Source organism: Pagrus major, chromosome 22 (assembly GCF_040436345.1).
Source record: "Pagrus major chromosome 22, Pma_NU_1.0".
In the NCBI taxonomy this organism is placed as follows: domain Eukaryota; kingdom Metazoa; phylum Chordata; class Actinopteri; order Spariformes; family Sparidae; genus Pagrus; species Pagrus major.
In genome coordinates this window covers 11,104,811-11,128,265 of record NC_133236.1, presented here as the reverse complement: position 1 = coordinate 11,128,265, position 23,455 = coordinate 11,104,811, and the positions used below count along the sequence as shown (strand labels likewise).

Sequence of the window (23,455 nt, the reverse complement as noted above, 5' to 3'; positions counted from 1 at the left end):
CAGCTAGCATTTCTACAGCGACTACACGCAGCAGCCACTGACCTGCGCATTCACAGAGAAGCGTCCTCCCCCTCCTCACCCCTCCCTCCCTCGGCCACCACGCCTGTGTGTTCTGGCTGGCCAATGCACTGACCTACTTTTGCTGTTGTCGTCTCACACACACACACGCTCACACTCACATATACACACATTCCTTTTTTCATGTTTACCACATACCTTGCTGTAACTCGTCGGGTTGGACGTATGTTATTGAAACTGGAGAATAAAGTGAAGCTCGAGGCTGAGAGTAGAGACAGAAGAGAGCGGAGTTAAAGGCAGATTTGAGCTTGTTTCTAAATATTTTGTGTCAATGTTGAGCTTACTTATTTATGGCAACTTTCATGTTTACATGTTACAGAAACTTAACAGGCAGTTAGATGAGAAACCTGTGAACTTAAACAGTGCACTGTGATGTTATTTAAACCACCTGTTCTTTTGTTGGTTTTCTTTTGTTTTGTTTTGTTGCTCTTTTTTTGACAAAGAAACCAGTTCCAGTTGTTTAATTCTGTGATGTCGTCAGCGTGGTGAACAGAAGGTTAAATGCTCCAGTAAACTACACTTGATCTTTAGTTACATTCACTACCAAGGATAAAGTCTGTGGCTAATGATTATTCAGTAATCCACTGATTATTTTCTTGATTCAATATATTATTTGCCTGATTCAGTATCAATAATTAGGAAAAAATAATGCTGTTGCGGCCAACGGTGATCAGTTGGCATTAGCTTATTTCAGATATATCATCATATATATATGTATGTATATATATATCATCATCATATCTGTAACAATTCTTACCAAACAAATTAAAGTTATCCTTGTTGATAATGTTATTTATACATTTATTTATATTTTATATTTTTGTTGTTATATAAATAACAGCTATTAGTAGATGTATCATTGTAGGCATTTAAAGCCCCCAGTTATCGGTATCTGCCTCTAAAATCCAGCATTAATCCAGCTTTATGACCAACAATCCAAAACATAAACATATTAACTTTACTCTCATAGAAGACAATGAAATAGTTACATTTAAGTAGCTGGAACATGTGGAATTCTGTCATTTCTGATTCATCAAATAGAAAACTTACTGATTCATTTTGTGGATCAACAAATCGATTCGTTACTTATCATTTCACCTATATTAAAGATATATTATACAATTAGTGCTCCTCTCAGCCAAGAAAACAATAAACTAATTTTAAAATCAGCTCCACTTTCCCTCCATGCCTCCGTCTTCCTCCTGAGGATTTCCCGCCGTGCCCCCTCATCGTTCTCTCAGCAGGATCTCCTGTAAAACGACAATTATTAACGTTCGTCTCGTCTCAGCACATCCTCTGCTCTCTCACCAGCTTCCTATTTTTCTCCTCGTACTTCCTCACTGCTCTGTCACTCACAGCAACTCAACAGTTTGACATAATGATAATAACAGTGTGTTTTGTAAAGTGTCTTTGAGTCTCTTGAAAAGTGCTATAAAAATAAAATGTATTATTATCATTTCCCTCCAGGGACGAGTACAGTTTTCACTACTGACTTGTTCCAATACAGATTATTTTAAAACTTTTCATGCAGTGTAAATGTACTTTGTGGAGAAAATGGATTTGCTTAAATATCAGATAGGATGATTTTGTCCAAATTAAGTTACAAAGTATTTATTTTCATTTTTGTTTTATTAATTGACATTTTTTAGTTTATTGATGTTGTTTTGTTTGATTAATTCTGTTTTTTAACCGCTGTTTGATACAGATTCTGAAATATGTTTTATTACTAATCCAATACGGATAATACTCAAAGCCACAGTGTTACTTTAATAATGTGCCAGATTAGTACACAGCAATGTAGTTTGTATTTCTTGTGGTCAAGGTGTTGTTGTCAAGGTTTAAATAGCAGAAAAGACTTATTGACAGGAAATCAATGAATGCAATTATTTTAATAATTAATTAATTTTTTAACATTTCCAGTTTCTCAGATGTTAAGTTTTGCTGCCTCTCTCTATCTTACATAGTAGTAAAGTGAATATCTTTGGGTTTTGGACTGTTGGTTGGACTAAAAAAGGAGAATGAAGACATCAACCCAGGAACTTTTTTCTTTGCTTTTCATAGAACAACGGAGCAGTTGAGTAATTTAGAAAATAAACAGAAGATCAATTGATATTGGAGAAAATCATTAGTTGCACCTCTGGTGTTACTTTTTTCAAAACGACCATAGGCCAGGGATCACATGTTTGAAACTCATGATTGTCTACGTACGTGTCCTTTTGTCCCCTGCAGTCTGGAGAAGCGGAGACGGGAGCTGGAGTGCCGCTACATCGAGGAGCTGGCTGAGCTGCTGTCGTCCAACATGGGCGACATCGCAAGTCTCAGTGTCAAGCCCGACAAGTGCCACATCCTCAAGAGCACCGTGGACCAAATCCAGCAGATGAAACGGCGTGAGCAGGGTGAGGGACACGCACACGCAGACACACATATACACACAAACACTCAAAGACACACTGGACTGATTTATGAGAAGCTTAACCATTATATTTCCATGCTTAAGTTTTTGTGTAATTTGTTGTCCTTCAAAGACATTTTTCAGCGATTAATATGGAGTTTATTTTTATCTGTATAATTCTCATCTCAAACTGAAAATTATTTTTATTTTGTGATGAAATAAACGATTTAAAAATGAATCTCCTTTCAGAGTTGAAGACATTCTAACAAACAAAAGCATACAACAGTTCTTTATTTATTCTCAGTGGATTTATAATGAAAATATTAATCTTCTCTAGTTTTGAGTATTACTTACTGGTGGTCAAAAAGTGGCTAGATGTCTTACAGGTGACTACATTTGCATGTCATAAAAGGCATTCTTTGGAATAAAGTATGTTATTTTACGGGGCATTTCTGTGGCCACATTTCCATGCAAATGTACCAGGAACTTTTAGTCCCAGCAGTTTCTTTTTCAAGGAACAAAAGGCTTCTTTCTTCAGCCAGTTGTTGTTTGCCTTTTCATTGAGGTCTAAAGACCTTAGGCAGATTTGTCCACTGATGTATGAAAAGTAATTGAAACACATGTCAATTTTGTTATTACTCAACATTTTTATGTGTGACTTTACAACAATAATAATGACAATAGGTCACATTACAATATGTGTCGAAGCTTGATGGACAAAAAACTAACAGTTTTGTGGCTGCAGATGTTTAAAAATGGTGGCTGTAAGTATTCTGCCAATCAGAAATGTTGCAAGTCCTACTTCCAACATTCTTTTTACTTTTGGAAAGTATGACCCCTCGAGCAGGGACTTTTTGGGTGGTCAAATAATGTACACTGAACCTAATTTAGACGCTGGTCCCTGTGGAGGAAACACACTGAGTTCCTCCAAAAGTTCCTAGTTCCTGGGGAAAGTTCCTGCAGTGGAAACACTTGTTTATGTCTTCTGTATTCAGTTTTTTTCAATTCTGTTTTTTTGTTTCCTCCGGACAGAGAAAGCAGCTCTTCTGTCTCCAGATGATGAGGTGCAGAAGAGCGACATCTCTTCCAGTAGCCAGGGGCTGGTGGAGAAAGAGGCACTGGGGCCCATGCTGCTAGAGGTGAACAATCACACACACACACACACACACATATCATCTCCACCACCATAGCTAGGATTTTTACTCCTGACACAACGCACAATCAGATTTTCTCCTTCTCCTTCTCCTCCTCCTTCAGGCCCTCGATGGGTTTTTTTTTGTTGTCAACCGGGAGGGCCGCATAGTCTTCGTTTCCGAGAACGTGACGAGTTACCTTGGATACGCCCAGGAGGAGTTGATGACCTCAAGTGTCTACAGCATCCTCCACGTGGGAGACCATAATGAATTTGTTCGCAATCTGCTGCCCAAAAGCCTCGGTGAGTGAGCTGAGAAAACTGTCTATCTGTTGAATATTTTACATCCTAGATGTAAGGTGCCAGTGGGTATTATGTTTTAAAAGCTACTTGATAATTTCATTTTCAGTATTTTCACATTCCATGCCAATGAAACCCACTAAAGAGGCAGTAAAGGTCAGGAGATGAGTTTTGGCTGGAAAGTCAGTTTACAGTCGTTAATTAACTGGGATAATTGATGGAAAATACTGTATATAAAGCTAACTTGAAGAGCTGTGAAGAAAGTTGGGTGACAAACTGTGGAAATTGTAAATGAACACAGCTGTAAGTGCTAAACACAAAGCTGTATATGTGCTCGTAGAGGGGGGAAACGGTAAAGAGAGTAAAGTGAGTAAAGAGCATGTGTGGGCGGGTTAAGTGAGTGAGGGAGGAGTGAATCAATGACTCTGCACTAACCTTATTTTAATTTTTAGCTACAACCTTGAGAAGAGATTATAATGAAAACGCAGGGGGGGGGGTCGTGTAAGGACAAAAGATAACAGTGCAGTCGACGACAAAGATTTTCTGTTGAACTCGTAATCCCTTTTAATTTTGTGCCATTCACCACAGCTCCCCTTTCTTCTTGGAAACACACAGATCCTTAAAACCTCACAGAGAAACTCAAACAAATAACATGTTCGCCCTGTCAGTGGAACATACAGATTATTCTTACAGGAGCGTCTCTCGGTACATCTGTGTGTGATTCTAAGAAGTATTACAACAGTTGGTCGAAATGAGGGGGGAAAGGCAACTTTTTAAATAGATTTCTTGGAAAAAACAAAAACCTGAGATCTAAGAAGTTGTTGTGCAGGACAATAAAGAACTTAAACTTAAATTAATCCTTCATATTATGGTGTGAAGCATCTGCAAACTCCTGCTGCATTAATTCTGTGTATTGAATTGAGTGTACTTGAGTTTTAGAAGCTTAAAACTGTAACTAATTGAAACAATTGAAAGAAAATCAATCAGCAGCATTTCAGATTTATAAATATTATTATTGAATAATCATTTAAGTTATGTATATACAGTAAAGTAACACTAGAACAAAGAAAGGTGATGCATGATTGAAAGTGCAGGGTACCTATTAACATGTGATAAACTACAAACAATTACAAACGGTACACAAAGGTGATTCTATTCAACACCATGTCAAAGTTTAATCTGATTTCCCGTCATAGCCTTTGTACTTTTTTTTTGCCATTACTATTGATGTCTTAAGTTACTGTTAAAAGGTCCTAAAAATTCTTACATTTAACTTGTTCAAACCTGCTAAAAGCTCACAGTGAATAACAGGAAGTTAAATTATTTTCCTAATTTTGAAGCAAATTGTAAATTGTGTCAGCGTCACATTTCACAATTTTTCGTATCTCAAATTGCAGATAAACTTGTGAGTCCTGCTTGGCTTTTGCAAGCTCATGCATGGATGACAAGTATGCTGTTGATCTGATGAGTGATGTGTTCAAAATGAGCAAAACAGGAACTATTTTTGCAACTTGCAAATTTAGTGAAAACACAGGACAGCCCTAGTGTGAAGAGTTTAAATCTTTAAAAGGCATAATAAGTAACATTTCTGCATTGAAATGTCTAAAAATGACTAGACATTGTTATATCATCCCAAATGTTTCCAGCAACGTTCAAACTCAGACATCTGTAATTTTGTTCTAGGTAAGGTGTGTTCAATGTTGTCACCCTGTCTACTTGTCTACGACGAAAGTTGGTGAAGCAGCTAGCTCGACTCTCTATTGTTTACTGTTATTTGTGTTGCTCACTTGTGATGCAGCACAATTATTCTCTTTCATCTGCAGTGGCAATTATCGACTAATAAAGACACCAGCTCCCATGAGCCCATTCAACTTCATGATGTCATCAAACTCCGTCTTTTATTATTGTTTTGATGTAGAGACCCCTAGTGGCAGGAGCAACAATGATTTGATCTAATTTAACTGCATCCAGCATTTAAATATCAGTTGTGTTGACCATGTTGTTGTCAATTTGCAACAGTTATGCAAAGTTGTCCCATAAAATGTTTGTATGTTTATAAACTAAAGTATCTTAAAGGTGCCTTTAGGAGTTTTCTTCTGAACTAAATCCCTGTTCACATTCAATGTTACCCACCAAAACACACTACGTGTGTCCTTTTGGCCTAAAAACCATGTTAAGTGTATTTCTTTCCTCATAAAATATTAAAAAAACATTTTTGGAGGGTAATTTAAAAATTTTATTTGAAATTAGTTGTATTCTTTCCTGCCTTTGCTGGCGTATTGCTGTGTTTGTTTATCCATTTTCTAACCAGCGGTGGCAATAACCGCCACAAATAAGTCCTTGAAATAGTGTGAAAACATTGGCAGGGTTTTGTGTTGCATCACATAAGAGCAAACAAAACAGTGACCCACTCATCAAAACAAAAACTCCACTGTTTACCTCTAAGATACTCCCAAGGGAGGTATTTCTTTCCTTTGTGTTTATAACTGTAAATTGCAGTTTACGCCTCAATATTAAACTCTGTGTTTATTTTCCCTTTTGTCCAGTAAATGGTGTGCCGTGGCCGCAGGAACCTGGCCGAAGGAACAGCCACACCTTTAACTGTCGCATGCTGAAGAGGCCGCCGGACGAGGTGGATTCAGAAAATCCAGAGGCTCGACAGCAATACGAGATCATGCAGTGTTTCACCGTGTCACAACCACGGACCATGCAGGAGGAGGGAGAAGGTACGAGCAAACACATAAACACCCACACAGTCAGCAGGCTTTTCCTACACTCAGACAGTAGATCATATATATTTTAAAGCCAATATCAATAAAGCGACATTATGCAAGGAGAGCTGATCATAATATGATAATTAATCTTTTTACCTTTATTTTTACTTTAAGACTTTTGTTCCCATTATCTTGAAAATTGTTATATGAAATGTATTTATTGTATTGAATACTTTTTTATTTCCCCAACCCAATATGACAGTTTGATTAAACCTCATCAGAAAGAAAAGCAGTTTTATAACCTGCAGTTTGTTGTCACAAGATTCTTTTATTTTTCTGAGTGTTAAGCATTTTTGTGAGCTTCCTGATTCTACAAAACCTAAAGTCACTGAAATCCAGGAACTGAAACCTCTGTGTATACTATATTTGGTAAAAAACAATAAAAACAATATGCTGAAATCAATATTATTACCGCTTTAACCATCTCGTGCTTCTAAATTGAGCTTCTAAGGTGGTCAGCTGAGGTGGCTCCAGTATACGCTGGTGAATCAGTAAACATTTTTTGTTCATGTGGAAAATTGCAATACGGGATCATGAAACCCAATCATTGAAATGTTCCACATATGACTCACTGAAATTGTCTCATTTTGGTGAGTGGAGAGAAACATTTCAATATGGAATAGTTTTAGCTGTTTATTTCAATTTTTCAATGAACTCTATATTTTTACCAAAAAAATTAACAAACTTAAAACTCATCGAAAACACATTTTGGGGTATTTTCATGATACTTTTATCTCTATTTTTCCTGTGTACAGTATGTGGGCTGTGTCAGGAATGAATCCAATTTAACAAAGTAATCGGTTTGGCACGTTGTTGATAGATAATTACTAGTTCTGCAGGTTTTTTTTAACCCATCTTTGCCCTTTTTAACTCACGAGTGAAGGTTTTAATTAGTGCTAAAGCAAAGTTCAGAACAGATTTTTGCAGGACATTACATATGTTTTTTTATTCTTTGTTATGATGGCCTTCATAAAATTGTATTATTTATTAACTGTGCTATAAATTTGATAAAAAATCTGTCCTTGTGGATCATAGGATTGTACTTACAGTATCTTGCTTCTCTCTGTTTTTGTGTCAAGGTTCCAACGTCTGTTTGCATGTCAGATGTGATTGACAGCTCACTCCTCACACATTTCTACCTTTGATTGGTTGTTAGAAGTTTGTTACAGTCATACAGAAGAACCAAAATGAAGCTCGGATTTTTGAGTTTTCACAGGCTGTCATACAACGAATATTAAAATAAATATAAATCTAGTATTTCATGTAAATTAGGTGGTAATGTAAACCTGGATCATGTTGCATCTTTTCCGATGCAGTTTTGAAATTCGTTGACACAAAAGTCTCACCTGTTCTTTTAATTAATTTCTTTCTTTTCGTCTTGGTTTCCTGTTTTTCTTTGGCTTACAGAATGAGACACACACTAACACACAAACCTCACCACTTGTGTCCTTTCTGTCTTCAGACCTGCAGAGCTGCCTGATCTGTATTGCCTGTCGGATACCTCGCTCCCAGGCTTTCAGCACTGAGTCTTTCATCACGAGGCAGGACCCCACGGGTAACACACACACACCCATGCACACATGGTATGAAAGTTAAAATTAGGGGTAGAGAGCTGATATTCAGCATTTTTCCAATCATCAGTATCTGATTTTTCTGTCAGATTGCCCATAAAATAATCTAAATTAAAAATGTGCTGTTTTGGCTCTGATGCAGCATCCTCTCACACAATTCCGCCTACAACAATATCTGACTGGTAACATGTCACAATTATTAGCCTATAAACACTGAATAATCTGAATCTGCAAGGTAACCAGTAAGTACATTTTCAAGTAAATGTCTTGGAGAGGAAGTATAAAGTAGCAGAAGATGGAAATACTCAAGTTAAGTACCTCAAAATTGCACTTAAGAACAGTACTTGAGTGAATTAAACAGGTTTATTTCATCACTGGTTGTTTGAAATTTTGCCACAAAGATTTTCATTTTTACTGAAATTTACCATCTGTTCCAAATATCGATTTTCACTCTCCTTGATTTCTAATAATGGGTATTAGCCCTGAAACAGCCATATTGATCGACCCCTTGTTCAAATATTGCATACAGATGATTGATAAAACAGAACCAGTATTTGTCTGTCTGCTCCAAACTTGCCAAAGCTTTGGCATAAAATACAATCGTAATCCTGACAGCTGTTTTTATATCCTCTGACAGTTTTTCATCAACTACTGTAAACTCTAGATATTTATAGTCATTTCAGTCAGTTTCACCAAAAGTCGTTTTAATGCTGGAATACGATGGCACTTTTAGAGATGTGCTCCACATCACCACAGTCAGAGACGGTGATCATTACAGGAATGCAGCGGAATATACAGACACTATATCCATATCCCCACACATTTGTTTTCTTATGTTATATAAATATGATGCATTTGAGGATTTATTCATTTCCTAAAATGCTCCAACTCCAAACCATAGAATTCTTCATGGTGGGTCATAGTATGACCCCTGAATGTGTGGAGGCTACTGCAGATGTTAAACTCTGTGTATACTGATCTTTTCTCTGTGTGTGTGTGTTTGTGTGTGTGCGTGCGTGTGGTGCTCCGCTCCAGGGAAGATCATCTCCATAGAAACGAGTGCTTTGCGAGCGACAGGCCGGCCTGGCTGGGAGGACCTGGTCAGGAAGTGCATTTACGCATTCTTTCAGCCGCAGGGCAAAGAGCCCTCCCACGCCAAGAAGCTGCTGCACGAGGGTGAGTAGCCGCGATTGATTGTTCAGCTTTACTCCCAGAAATCATTGACACCCTCTCTGCAGGCTTCGTCATGGTTACCAGAGTTCATCCATTCAAATTCTGCATCACTTTGGAGTAAGTGTACTGTATATGCAGCTGTATCTATAAGACAGCACAGGAAAGTTTTAAAAGGCAAGCAGAATAAGAGGGATCGGATAAGATGGCTCCAGTCGTGGGCTGCAGATATCAATGAATTGATTGATTGTTTTATTCATGAAACAAAAAAATAGTTTTACTTTGGGCAGACCAACATACCAAAACACAAAGAAACACTTGATATGCTGTTATATAACAAAAGACAAAAACAAGCACAAACATCCCCGGTAACCATCAAAGATTTTGTTTTGAAATATAACTTTGACAACAAAATTCTGCTGTTTGGCACTCTGATGTCCTCGAGGAGTCCTGTAGACAACCAGGCTGGGGGAGAAGTTCCTTAATACAGATTTGTGTGATCGCCTTTCAGGGGCAAGATTCTGGTATTGGAAGCGTTCTGGTTTCCATTTGTAGTCTGAGTAGTAAAGACATTTGAGAGCGCTTTGGTTGCAAATAAACAGTCAGTGTGTAGAGCAAAATTGATGGAACACATTGGCTGACATGCTATCTCCAAAACCAGACGGCGTGTCCATATTAGTGTTGTCAAAGCAACAAAATATTGATGAATACCAATCGTCTCCTCTCCAACAGCAAGATTGACATCCTCTGGATTTTTTTCCCATGGTATCAAAGATGATATTGAATATCGAAGGTATCGAAGTTAGAAATTCCAGTATCGTGTGAACACTAGTTAGTATGCAGATAAATCAAGATTCGTCTCCCAACTTAGACTTTATTCTTGCGTGTCCAGTTGCTAATCACACTGTAAATGATAACCAGCACACAGTGGGGTAAGCCTATCAGTTATCTGGATATCCACAGGCTACGCTCGAAGCCTTGGAACATTGTCCGTTCCTCCAGAGGCTAAATCATTGCCAGACAATAGCCAATGAGTCCTGAGACTGGCTTCCATCTCGCTAACAAAAGTGGACTGAGACAGACATATTCCAGCTGTAACTGTACTAAAACCAGTTTTAGCCAGCGATTTAAGTGCAGAGATGGACACCCAGTTAATTTCAAAATCCTCTGCTCTTATGTCTGTTGAACACATGTGGTAGAAACTCTTATTACATGTTGACATCATGTCAGATGTGGATCCAGTAAATCCAAACCAAAGTTATGTAATGTGGTGGAGCCCAGGAGAAGCATCCAAGACCATCTTCTTTTCCAACACAGAAAATGAGCTTTTCCCCATCCAGGTCAGGCTGCTGTTTCAAGTGCAAACCTTCTTTTTTTCCTTAGATATAAAGGAAATACACGTTGATAATAGGATAAAGATTATATAGACCAATATTTGATTATGCCAACACTGAAAACACTTCTGTCATTTGGGCCTTTGGGGAAGTCAGAGCTCTAAAAGCCTGAAAACAAGAGGTGAGACCGAAGTCTAAACCTTGTTTTTGTTTCTTTCTCTTGCCTTCGGTGTGTTTATGTATGTTTTGGTATTCAGTGATGACCCACGGCACCGCTATCAGCCCGCTGTACCATTTCACGTTAAGCGATGGCACTCCGCTCAGCGCTCAGACCCGCTGCAAGTTCTGCTGCCCCCCCAACCCTGACGTACAGCCCTTCATCATGGGCATTCACACTATTGACAGGTACTGTGTAGGACATGTTTTGGAGCACAGCAAACTTAATGAAAATCTTGTTGTTCTGCCACTTGGTCTCCTCAGGTTACAGTCATCTTTTCTTTCTCTTCTTTCTTCCAGGGAACACAACACTGCTAGCTCTCAGGAAAACACTAACCCCAGCCTTCCACCCAACCTCGGCAGCCTTGCCCAAACTCCCTCCCGCTCCCCCTCCCTTCTTGCCGGCAGCAACTGGACCCAAGGCTCAGGCGCTGCCACCTCGGGCCTTCACCCCAACAACAGCAACGCCTCCTCCCACGGACACAACCCAGCCACACCCGCAGGCTACCTTACGCCCAATCGGACCTGCTCCCAGGTCAACAGCCCCTCTCCTTTGAGCAGCCCACTCACAGCCACCCCTACCTCTTTTGTGTCACCCAGGATGCCACGGGCCAGTCCTGGGTTAGGGGGAAGTCCTCGGGTACCGGGGAACCCCTTCTCTCCTTCCACACCGGGCCTCCATTCCCCAGCCGGGGCACCAAGCAGCGGAGGCAGCCTCAACAGGCAGCAGTCTGGCGGGGACGGTAGTAGCAGCGCCAGCGGTGGGTCGATGGGATCCTTCCCCCTGTCCTCTCCTGTACCTCAGAGACAAGCCAGTACGCCCACCGGATCCTCTAATCGGCCGCCATCAACAAAACCACCAGAGGGAGGAGAAGGAGGGGGTGAGGACTCTGTTAAAGCCCCCCTTCCTTCTGCCTCCCAGCTGGGGAACCCCAGACCCAATCAGCTCCTGGATAGCAATGGAACAGGAGCTGAATCTAACAACAACAACAACAACAGCATCCACTGCAACTCATCACCTCATCCTCCAAACCCTCCTCCTCCTGCTGCCCCTCAGTGCCCCGCCTCCCACAGTACTCTAACAGAACGACACAAGATCCTGCACCGGCTGCTCCAGGACAGCAGCCCCAACGATTCCTCCACAACCATCGAGGACGGAATAAACAAAAACCAAGTCGAGATCAAGAGGGAGCCGCCCGCCAGTCCTGCTCTGACCGCAGGAGCTGCCAAGTCCAGCTCCAGAGAGCCACAGGACCATCAACTGCTCCGCTTTCTCCTTGATACAGACGAGAAGGTGACCATTAAGTATAACCTTTACATCTCGTTCTGTTCTTACAATGTTCAGGTCTTTGTTTTCATTGACATGTATTTAGGACTTACTTCATTCTCAAAAAATCCCCAAAATGTATCAGTTTTTACTTTAAATCTTCAAAAAAAAATGATAGTAATTACGTTCATCCCTTCTAAATTATATGTCAGCATTGGCATCCACCCATGTTAAATTCATATTTTTAACTAACTGAAGTGTAATTTGTTTTCACAGGACTTGGGCGACCTGCCGCCTCCATCAGCTCTAAGCCTGCAGACGGTTCGAGTTAAAGTGGAGAAGAGAGCCAGCGTGGACGGAGGGACCTGCTCGGGGTTGACTGTCGCCGTAGGAGGGGGATCCAAACCTGCAGGAGTCTCCAGCAGCACCGCTTGCGTCAGTCCCAAATCGAGCCCCGTCGGAGAAAACCGGCGAGACAGCCGCAGGGACAGCCGAGACTCGGTACGGTTATTGTCAATGTCTTGGTGATCTGTAATATCACAAATTCACATAAAGATTTGATCTTCTTACTAGTACGGAAAAGTTTAGTAAGAGATAACAGATGTCCCATGAACTTGCTGTAAAAAAGTGCTTGAATATGTTTGAGGTCATTCATCTTCATTCATCATTTTTAAACTGTATAATATCTCACTCGGTACATAACTTGGTTATAAATCTCAAAAAGAAATACTTTTAAAGATCCTGCATGTCCCTGATCAACCCACACAGGTCATGCTAATTATTATGCCTGATAAGTTCTCTTTTCAGTAATATGTGTGGGTGGGTGCAAACTGCATTTGACTCTCGCTCTCCTCTCCTCCCAGCATGATGTAATGGATATTTATCATGTTTATCATAATCACCAGAATTTTTAATAAAATAAAAGAAACCCATATTTGAACACACACTGCTCAAGAAAAACTGTAAAATTAGGCAGTGGTGATCAAGTATGAATCAAAATTGTGTTACTGCGTAGCTTGTTTCTCACCTGAAATGTTTTGGAAACCTATTTTATTGTACTGTTTAGCTGTAATATCAGAGTTTCGTACCAGGCTGCCTTGTTGAAGACTACTAATGTGTGTGCATGGCCACCCGGCTATGAAAGCAAAGAACAGGACACCATTTTTCCATTATATCTTTGAGTAGCAAATAATTGTTTGTTGCTATATTGATGTTCAAAATCTCACATCTAACCTTTAAAAGCCTCACCTAAGGGTGCTCAAGAGGCCGAGCTTATCTTCACAACCACTTAAACCCAAGTGATATAACACTGACTTGGGAACCGTTCCACTTTTAGGGACACACACTACAGCAACAGAGCGGAGAGCTGTCGGACTGGCTTGACAGAGCCGAAAGACCTTTAGCTAGTTTAACCAGTACCTCATGCAGAGCTACATGACGAGCAAATTAATCCGTGACAGCAGTCTTTTATTAGTCAAAACAGGTTGAACATGCATTCAGCAGATCTTAGCTACTCCAGACTCTGTCCAACTTGGGCCAGACAGACCAGGGTTTCTGTTATCTGGTAATGACCTTTTTTTTAACTAGGAAAATCTGTTGAAGGTGGACATGTTCATATCTCTCCAGTCATAATGTCCGGAGAATATAATTCCCTTTAAGCACAACGTGTATTGTATCAAAGGTGTAGTCATGGAATTTGGAGAAAGATATTTGGTAGTCAAATAGCGATGCTTTGGGTTGGTGATGCATGCTGTGAACGGTCTTCATGAACTGTTTTTAAGCTCAATAAACACAGATAATATTTGACCAGAACTTCTCCCATAGGTCCAGGACATTGAAATGGTCCAGGACACCTGGAGCGGCACCAAATCCTTCTAATAGAGCCCCTGATTCAGACAGTCATAACAGCCAAATCACCACAGGAACGGCCTGATAATTGAAATGTACATCCTCCTTCAGGGGTGGCACTCATGCATGCTCGCCACTGTTGTTTCCAAATTTACACTCTGTGAGAAAGATTACTTCACAATTAAGCGTTGGAATTTTCCTCCATTGAGCTTCGCTCCTGCATTGGCAGTTGCCTGACAGCCGTTGTAAATCATGTTGAATGTTTATTTTCTTGGACTTTGTCTCCACTGTAGGCTCAGCTACCAGCTGCAGCCTTTGAAGCTCACTGGCCTTTGACCTTTTGTCTCTCTCCATCTCTCTGTCACTGATCCTCTGCCCCCCCTCCTCTGCCACCCATTCTTCTTTAATTCTTTACTTTCACGCCATTACACCATTCATTCCTTCATCCCGTCTTTCCCCCCATCTTCCTCATGTCTATCCCTTCTCATTTATTTCTACTCTACACTCCGTTTCCCGCCCTCAGATGTCTGGTGGCCCTGTTGACATGGACCCTCTCACCCAGCTGCTGCCTGGTCTCAGAGGCCCTAGTGGGGCCAAACAGGGCAGCGAGGATTCAATAACAACCCCTGGAGGAGGCCCCCAACTCCACTCTCCAGCCCCCCAGCCCCCAGCTCAGCTCCAGTCCCCCGTGCCTCAGCTCCAGTCCCCCCTGTCCCAGTCCCATCCCCAGTTGCAGTCGCCGTCACCTCAGCTCCATTCGCCTTCCCCGCAGCTCAAACTGCAGTCACCCACTCAGCTCCAGCCCGGCGAGGCCAGCACTCCCCACAACGTAAATGTGAAGAGAGAGCCGCCCGGCACTCCGAACAGAGGTACATGTTCAACTTAGCAGAGACGAGGAAGGAGTTAAGAATGGTATACTGCCAATGGACTGTGGGATTTTAAAGAACAGTAGAAATATTTATTATTTGAACACATTTTTATAATTTCATGTCAAGAAACATAATAAGTAAATAATAAATCTATTATTTATATTTGTTTTTATTATTTTTCCAGTAGTCGTAGTTGTATCCGGTATAGTAGTGAGGTTCAGACAGGTCTCTATATTTATTAATTCATTTACCTACACATTGTTAGTCTGTGTGCCACCTTGTGGCTATTAGGAGGCATTGCAGTGTCACAAGACAACATATGGAACCAGAATAATTTACCTTTCTGCAACATTTCAGAACAGTAGAGAATGTCTCTAATAAGTCTCAAAGTGTCCGTTTTATACACCAAAGGTGTGTGCATCATTATATTTTTCTGTTTTTCCTCATTTTTTATGTGCTTGTGTTTGTTTTCCAGGCCTCAGCGATGGCGGTCCTCCCTCTGGCTGCAGCCTCCAGAGTCAGTCATCCTTTGACTTCTGCAACCCCCCCACTCCAAGCCAGACACAGGCGCAGGGACAGGGAGACAGCAGCCCTTTCCCAGAGGCAGAAGTTATCAACGCATTCAGTTCAAGCACTGGTACACATGATTTAATGTGATTTCTTTTATTTTTGTGTCACGCACGTAAAGTGCCCAACCCTCGTGTGTTTACAAGACACCAAAAGAACAGCTGCAGTGGTCAAACATTTTATTTCATTTCAAAATTACAGTTTATTTAAACAAAATGTTCAGCCACCTCCCCCAAACAAAAACAGTTCCCTTCCTGATGCAGAAGTTAAGTTTTTCATAATCATCTAGCCAAAAGAAATGAACATCAATGAGGGACATTTCACAAAAAAAGTATGTCCCTTATCTCCTCGTAGACGGGGTACCAAGACAAAAAATGAACCTCTTTCTCAATTTCATCTGTTTCAAACAACAAACTCTTGCTCCTCCTGGGGTGGCATGAATTCTCTTACGCCTACATAGTTATATAAGACTTTAATTTGCATCATTTAGAAATGAGTAAATAACTTTGCAACCGTTAGGAGCTAGCAGTTGTGCGGGTCCAACGAGGGCTCCAGTGTGGATTTTTCAGTGAGATTCAATCAACCCTGTTTGTTTGTAACTTGATGCTAAATCTTTGTTGAGCCGACTTCTATAGGTTGAAAGTTTCAGTATTCCTACATAAATGACCAACATCACTATAGGGTGTGGCCAGACTGTATTCTGTTACCTATTTGACTCCAGAAGTGACATACCTTTACTATAACGTAGACGAGAGCAGCACAATGCTACATCATTGGAGCATGTTTTTTTAAGGATTTTAAGCTGATGTTAACTTACTGCAAGGTGCTACATACTGTACATGAATCTGATTAGTCCAAATTCAGTGTTAATTGTTATTTTATAAAGTGTTAATTGTGGATTTACATCTTTTTTAATCTGTTTCAGGCCTAACCAAGATGGACGTTGGAGACTCCCAGTTCCAGCCTCTGGCGCTGTCCGACACCTTGTCCTTTGATGGTCTTGGAACACCTTTACAAGCTCCCTTGGCATCACCACAAGAGTAAATATTACTGTACCCTCAATACTAACTTCTTTTGTCAATTTCTTTTTAATATTTCTGTGTTTTCCAGAGGTTTGTGGATGACTTAGGTGCACATAATCGGCAGAGGAGTTTGGGGGTCTCCCATGAAGGAAATCGTATTCTATTACGAAAAACTATGGAATTTTGCATGATTTTGAACTACACCCAGTACATCTGGAAACTCATTCAATTTGTTTTTTAAGTTTCTCAACAAAAATGGATTGTGTGCTCCACCTAAGCCTTCTAATATTCTGGAAAACCTGATATTCTGTACTGAAATTGTTGGAGAAAAATGCAGAAACAAGAAAAGTTGATTTAACCCACTGACATTAATGTGATAATGTGTACCTGTGCCATAAAGACGCTGTGTTTCTCTGTGCGAGCAGGCAGTGTGTGCCGTGTACGCTGGATGAAGTGCTGGGCCCTCCGACCACACCCGAAGGCCGAAACGATGAGAAAGCTCTGTTAGAGCAACTCGTCTCCTTCCTCAGTGGGACTGATGAGAGTGAACTGGCCGAGCTGGATAAAGCTCTGGGTATCGACAAAATTGTACAGGTGAGTGTGGAGTACCTGAGACAGCCGAGCAGTGGATGTGCACAGGAGTCTAGTGAGCAAAAGTGCCCCAAATATATAATTTTAAGATCATTAATTGTACAGTGTTATTGTGATTAATTAGAACACTGTTAAGAGCCTCAGCTGGCCCTGGCTCTGACGATTAGTGCCACCCAGCTGGATTTAGCAAAAACCCTGCTGGACTTCTTTCAAGTAAAACAGAAGGTGTTTGAGCTGCGAGTAATCCCCAACTTTACTTCAGTTCTGCCACCAAACTGCATACTTCCAATGTTGTTTGTGGTCAATACATAGGCTCATGTGCATAATGAAGTAGAAATGCATAAAGAAATGTCAAGAGAATATACAGAAATAAATGCTTTTGGGGAAATAAAAGGGGGGAAATGAAAAGCAGGAATGTAACTTTGTGCAAATTGCATTTAATGGAAGAAACATTTCAAAATATAGTATAAAAAGGAAAATGTCATCACTCTAAATGTCAGTTGTTTTATATCTTGTTCTTTGAATGATATGGCTATGAGCTGTTTCCATTTAAAATAAAGAAACACCTCATTAATATCTTTTTGTTGGATTTTCCTTCTGCCTTCTTTCCAGGGTGGCTGTTTTGACCCTTTGGCCCAAAACTTCCCAGCCCAGCAACCCACTGCCAGCCCAGTTTCCATGGACCCTAAACTCCCCACCTACCCTTCCCAATTTACACCAGCTTCTCAAGCTCAGTTTCCTCCAGAGCTGGCCACGGTGGGGACACAGGGTCTGGGGTTCGGAGCACCCAGAGGGGCTTTCCCAGGCAGGACGACGGGCATCGGGCTGAGGCCGGGCATGACGCGACCGCAGGGGATGGGCACTCAGCTCAGGCTGCCTCCCAACCAACTGCGCCTACAGCTGCAGCAGAGGCTTCAAGGCCCACAGCAGGTGAGGACACAGAGGTGGTGGTTTGTTTTTATTTATTAGGACTGTTTTTTATTTGGTGTGGAAGGTGTTGCTGCTTGTTCTGCTACTACAACACACTTTGAGGATCACTGCAATGGCCCAAATGTGTTTAATATTGGATGGATATTCTTTAAGATCATAAAGTAGCAAATTTGCAAAAGATTTAAGTTGTTAATTGGCAAGAATAAACTTAGTCATCCTCTGAGATAATTGTGCTAGAAAAAACTCTTGCTTGGATATTCTCTAAGACTAAAATGTCTTAAATTTGCGAGGAAAAAAGCAGAATTGCTGAGATTTAAATCATAGATTTGCAAGACAAAACGTGGGTATTCTCTGAGATCATGAAGTCATACATTTGCAAGTAATAACTCAGAACTTTTTAGAATAAAGTTTCAAATAAAGTATTTGAAAAATATGGGGGGAAAATAGTGTTGTTATTTTTGTCAAGGAACCACATCGCTTGCAAATCTGGTTGTATGATAATGTGGTGATTCTTGGCTAAAGACTTTATAATCACAAAGAATATTCAAGGGTTTTATTCATAACTTTGTGATTTATATTACTCCCCTCCCTCTTCTTTTTATTTTTGTTTTTATCTATAATGGCCCCCATACCCCGTTGTTGCGTACAGTCACAGCTGTGCAATGAGAAATATGTGCAGAAACCTGACTAGGTGAAATGTATTCACAGGATTCAAACGCTGCTGACACAACAAGTGAAAGAAAAGAACACCCTTGAGTTGTTTTCACACTCTCTGTGCCCTCAGTGCTTTCATGTGCTCTACACCGTTTACTTGTTGCGGCCGATTGTGAAAAGAGGTTTAATGAATAGCATAAAATATTGACTTGTAGCGCTCTGACTCTAAAGCTAACCATATCATAATGGAACATCTGATTCAGTTGTTTAGATTTTGATTGAAATGCTCTTAAAATAACTCACCACTTCCCTGTCCTCCATTACCACTAATATTTAGCTCCTATTCCTCGCTGCTCCTCTTTACATATGTACTTGTTTTGTCTCATTAAATCCTGCCTTTCCTACCATCCGTTTACCCTTCTGCACCTGTCTGACCTGTAATTATTTCCCTCTCAGCTCCAGAACAGGATGGCGGGCATGAATCCGTTTCCAGGAGGAGCCCAGCATGTGAACATCGGGATTCGTCAGGGCGTTCAACAGCCTCAGATGCCCTCACAGGTGAGTCACAGCGGCAGCGTATGACACTCGCCTCACCCGTAACCACCCACTGCTGTTTTTCTACACAGCCTGCGAGACTACAAAATTAATTTGTTTACATAGATTTAATTACTCTGTCTATAGTATTCACTTTAAGCTGCTGTAATCAGTGAATAATGAGGTTTGTTGTGTATTTACTGCTATACTATACTACAATAGACAACAAGTTCTCAGTAATAAGCTCTGATTTTCTCTCAGCAGCCTCCACTGAATGCCCAGATGCTGGCCCAGCGTCAGAGGGAACTCTACAGCATCCAGCATCGCCAGCGCCAGCTTTTCCAGCAGAAGGTCATGCTGATGAGACAGAACATGGCAGGAGCTCCGACCGGAGCGGTGGCGTCCCTTGGAACTGCCAGGGTCCCCAAAGGTCCCCCAACGACGCCACCACAGCAGCAACCGCAACAGCAGCAGCAGTTTAACTTCCCACCAGGGTACAACCCAATGACGGGAAAACCCCCTACCTCACCAAGTCACTTCAGCCCCATGACCGGGGGCCCTCTGGACAGCAAACTGTCCGTCAGAGTTCCCCCGAACAACCAGACGCTGATGGGCGGCGTGCAGGGCCAGTTCAGCAGCACAGTGAACTCCTCTTTGCAGCCGGGCCTGTTTCAGCAGTTTGGAGGGTCTGGTGAGTTCAAGGAAACGATCTCAACCACAGTTATTTACTGAACCAGACTGATAATATTCTACATTTTCCTATGAAATAAAAATGTTTGTTTTGCTACTGCTTATTGTAGATAATTATACTTAAATATTATAATATGAAGTTATTGAAAGCCTTCAAATTCACAGTTGTAAAAATTCCTAGTGAGGTTTTTCATCTTTTCACTGTGTTGCTAATCTTAGAACTACAGGGTTCATACAAAGTTTGGAAAATGCTTAATTTTAACCATTACGTTTTCAAGGCTAGAAATATATACTAGGAATCTGAATATATTCCTTGAAAAATGCTTTATTTTCAACATAATCCGATGTTTTATCTCCACAGTCATGTAAATCAAAACTCTTTTCAGATTTGAAACAATCCCTTCGTCATATTTGCTTATTGTTTACTGGAGTCAAAAATATCAAGAATTAAATAATCATGATCAAAACTAGTGATTCCACAGTTCTCCAACAACACAATTTTAGTTTCCATTTAAAGGTCACGATTCCATTCAATTTTCGATATTAACATTTTTATTTCATCCATGACAGCCAGGCCATTGTTAGGCTATCATGTTTTGATTTGTAAAGATAAACAGATCATTAGTTTTGTGCCATGACAGCTGTCATTTACCATTTCAAATTCTAAAGGCCACATCGTATCAAGTGAGGCTTCCGGTGACTGGCAATTCTTGGTTAAGGTACCTTGAAAGTGCTTGAATTTACTCCAAAAAAGCTGTACAAGCCACATTGTTTGACTGACAAGAGAAGGTGTAGTGTAGAAAGAGTTCTGCGTTAGCTGCTTAGAACAAAAGCAGCGCGTTTTGAGAAGTTTTCCAGCTATAGTGGATGAGCAACGGTCGAGAAAAATTTGACTAAAAATAAACCCAGATTACCTGCTGAGTCTTCTTGTGGTCCTTTGTTGGACTTTATGTCAAACAGTTTAATTATTTATCTTCAGTGACCTAACTTTTTTACTTTTCCTCTTTCACAGCTTTGGTCCAGTCAGACCCATCTTTCCCTCCTGAGATGAGCCCGACCAGCCCGTTGTTGTCACCTCAGAACTCCACCTCCCAGAGTCCTCTGCTTCAGCAAGCCCCACCTCCTGGCTACCAGTCACCAGACATGAAGAGCTGGCAACAGACAGGCATGAGCAGCAACAGGTGAGGAAGTCTACACAGTTTATTATCCCATCATGCATCAGTGAATTACATTTGTATATATAAAAGAGACCGTTTCACAGGCCTTCAATGTAACATGCATCTTCTCTGGTTGATTACAGCCTGTTCAGTCAGTCAGGACAGAGTGCAACGCAGCCCTTTGGCCAGCAGGGGGTGTACAACAACATGAGCATCACCGTCTCCATGGCCGGAGGTTCAGGTGGTGTCGGCTCGTTACCTCCCATTGGGCAGCCCGTTGGTATGAGCAACAGTAACCTCAGCAGCGTGGGCTCAGTGTGCAGCGACCAGCAGGTTAGTGACTGAGAACCTCGAGGACTCTCTTTTCTGACCACTTACCTTCCTCTCACTGACTTTTGCCATGTAGTATAAATACCGTTTGGTGGTTTAATTTGTCTTGAATACAAGCAGACCTTATTATACGTTTATAAGTTTGTTTCTGAAACCTGCAGATATCCAGTTTCATGTACAACGAGTACACCAGCATGACCTATATTATTACCATACGACAGATATATTGGTCTCTGCTTATGTGTCAGCTGACAAGTAGTGAGAAATTGACAGAAATTATCAGTGGGTCATTCCATATCAACTCACCTAGGATCTTCCACTTAATGTCATTGGATCTATTGAGCCTGTTTTTTATTGGGTTTGGGACACATGAAATTTACAGCTTGTAATGGTTTGGTTGGTTTGCATACTAGATGATGTCTTCTTGTTCCCTGTGTCTGGGCAAAATATTAATCTTTGCTCCTTGGATCAATACACATATATTATACATTATATATTATATCTTACATATATTATTCACAATTTCAAACTGTTCTGAACTAATTTCCCACCAGACTAGGCTTGCCGCGGTAGTCTGTGTTTCATGGTGTTCAGGCATACCTTTAAATTGTGAATATTATATCTTACATATATTATTCACAATTTCAAACTGTTCTGAACTAATTTCCCACCAGACTAGGCTTGCCGCGGTAGTCTGTGTTTCATGGTGTTCAGGCATACCTTTACAATACTTGCCCCCACCATGAACTACAGCAGCAGTGCCAGCAGCAGTGTCACAGCACAGAGTTATAGTAGTAGGATTTCACTTATCACGTGACAGGAGTAAGGAGAGTTGATGATGGTGGAGGATTTGTTGTCATTGTCAACTCCTGTTTCACCAGTTAGATGCTTTTAATTTGAAGGAAAAGTTTGTTTTGTATTGGCAGTAAATTAACACAGCGCTCTACAGATAGTGAGCATCTTTTCTTCTAAAAAGCCTTGTGTGCCAGGTATTACTAGTGTTGTTACAAGTTTGTTTGTTGGTGGGAAACTACAATAAACTATTACTTAGTTTGTTAGTTCCAGACAGCACTAATGTCCTACACATTACATTAGTCATAACTCATTTTAAGGAATCCTTAAAATAAAGTAAAAAAATTACAATTCAGACAAATTTCGGCCTCAAACATCCAGGATCTGTCGGGTTAATAAAGACGAGGCTCCAATACGAACAGTGCAGTTTGGATCTTATATCACTGTTGTCTCTGCAGGTGCAGCAGGTTCAGGTGTTCGCCGACGTCCAGTGTACAGTGAACCTGGTCGGCAGTGACTCCTACCTGAACCAGGGCACCATCGGAGCCGCGGCCCCCCAGAAGGGCCCCGGGCCACAGGGCTCCCAGAACAACCAGGCCCAGCAGAAGAGCCTCCTCCAGCAGCTGCTCACCGAGTGACAACCCCACCCCTTCAGCTCTCCTACTCCCTCTACTTCTCACTTCTACGCCTCCTCCTCGGAGGTCGGTGCACCAGACCCATTGCTGTCTCTGTCTCACCTTTTGGATGGATGGAAGGAAGGATGGATGTTTGGACGGCCACAGTGTGTGTGTAGGCTCAGAGGGGTTTGGCTGTCTGTCAGGTGGAGTTACACAGCCGAACCACTTCTCTGCGGGGTTGGGGGGGGATCCGGGGCTGGTTGTTTTACCGCCCAGTACTTTAAGAAAAGACTCAAGTCAGAAGGAGCAGCAGTGTATTTAAACCTGCCTGTCTAATCTGTCTGACAACCTGTCTGTCTGCCTCAGCCTATTAAAGGCAGTGTTGTCTTGCTGCTCATTCCTTGGTGACCTACTTCCTGCTTCCTGACCCAAGAAAACAACTGCGACACCATTGTAGATTTGCCAAGTTGTCGTCACTGTCAAATCAGGGCCGGCCTCCTCTTTGTTTCTCTGATCGGACGGCTTCAGTCAGGCCGTCGCAGCAGCAGCAGCAGCAGCAGCAGCAGCAGCAGTGCATCTTGGGAGCGTGAGCTGCAGCATACAGCTGTAGCTCTGCGTTT

General features: G+C 41.3%; 1 protein-coding gene across 1 annotated transcript in view; it reads left to right on the top strand.

Moving 5' to 3' along the window:
- ncoa1 (nuclear receptor coactivator 1) overlaps positions 1-23,122 on the top strand; it is a 63,333-nt gene extending 40,211 nt beyond the window's left edge. The window contains exons 4-22 of the mRNA XM_073492538.1: positions 2,308-2,474; positions 3,503-3,609; positions 3,728-3,905; positions 6,449-6,628; positions 8,139-8,231; positions 9,283-9,423; positions 11,009-11,156; positions 11,268-12,261; positions 12,511-12,735; positions 14,606-14,951; positions 15,427-15,588; positions 16,444-16,558; positions 16,966-17,134; positions 17,744-18,061; positions 19,172-19,273; positions 19,511-19,940; positions 20,952-21,120; positions 21,240-21,429; positions 22,677-23,122. Of these exons, the coding sequence (XP_073348639.1) occupies positions 2,308-2,474; positions 3,503-3,609; positions 3,728-3,905; positions 6,449-6,628; positions 8,139-8,231; positions 9,283-9,423; positions 11,009-11,156; positions 11,268-12,261; positions 12,511-12,735; positions 14,606-14,951; positions 15,427-15,588; positions 16,444-16,558; positions 16,966-17,134; positions 17,744-18,061; positions 19,172-19,273; positions 19,511-19,940; positions 20,952-21,120; positions 21,240-21,429; positions 22,677-22,856 (4,414 nt within the window). The 3' untranslated portion in view covers positions 22,857-23,122. The remainder of the gene's footprint in view (positions 1-2,307; positions 2,475-3,502; positions 3,610-3,727; positions 3,906-6,448; positions 6,629-8,138; positions 8,232-9,282; positions 9,424-11,008; positions 11,157-11,267; positions 12,262-12,510; positions 12,736-14,605; positions 14,952-15,426; positions 15,589-16,443; positions 16,559-16,965; positions 17,135-17,743; positions 18,062-19,171; positions 19,274-19,510; positions 19,941-20,951; positions 21,121-21,239; positions 21,430-22,676) is intronic.
- Positions 23,123-23,455: the final 333 nt, after the last annotated feature.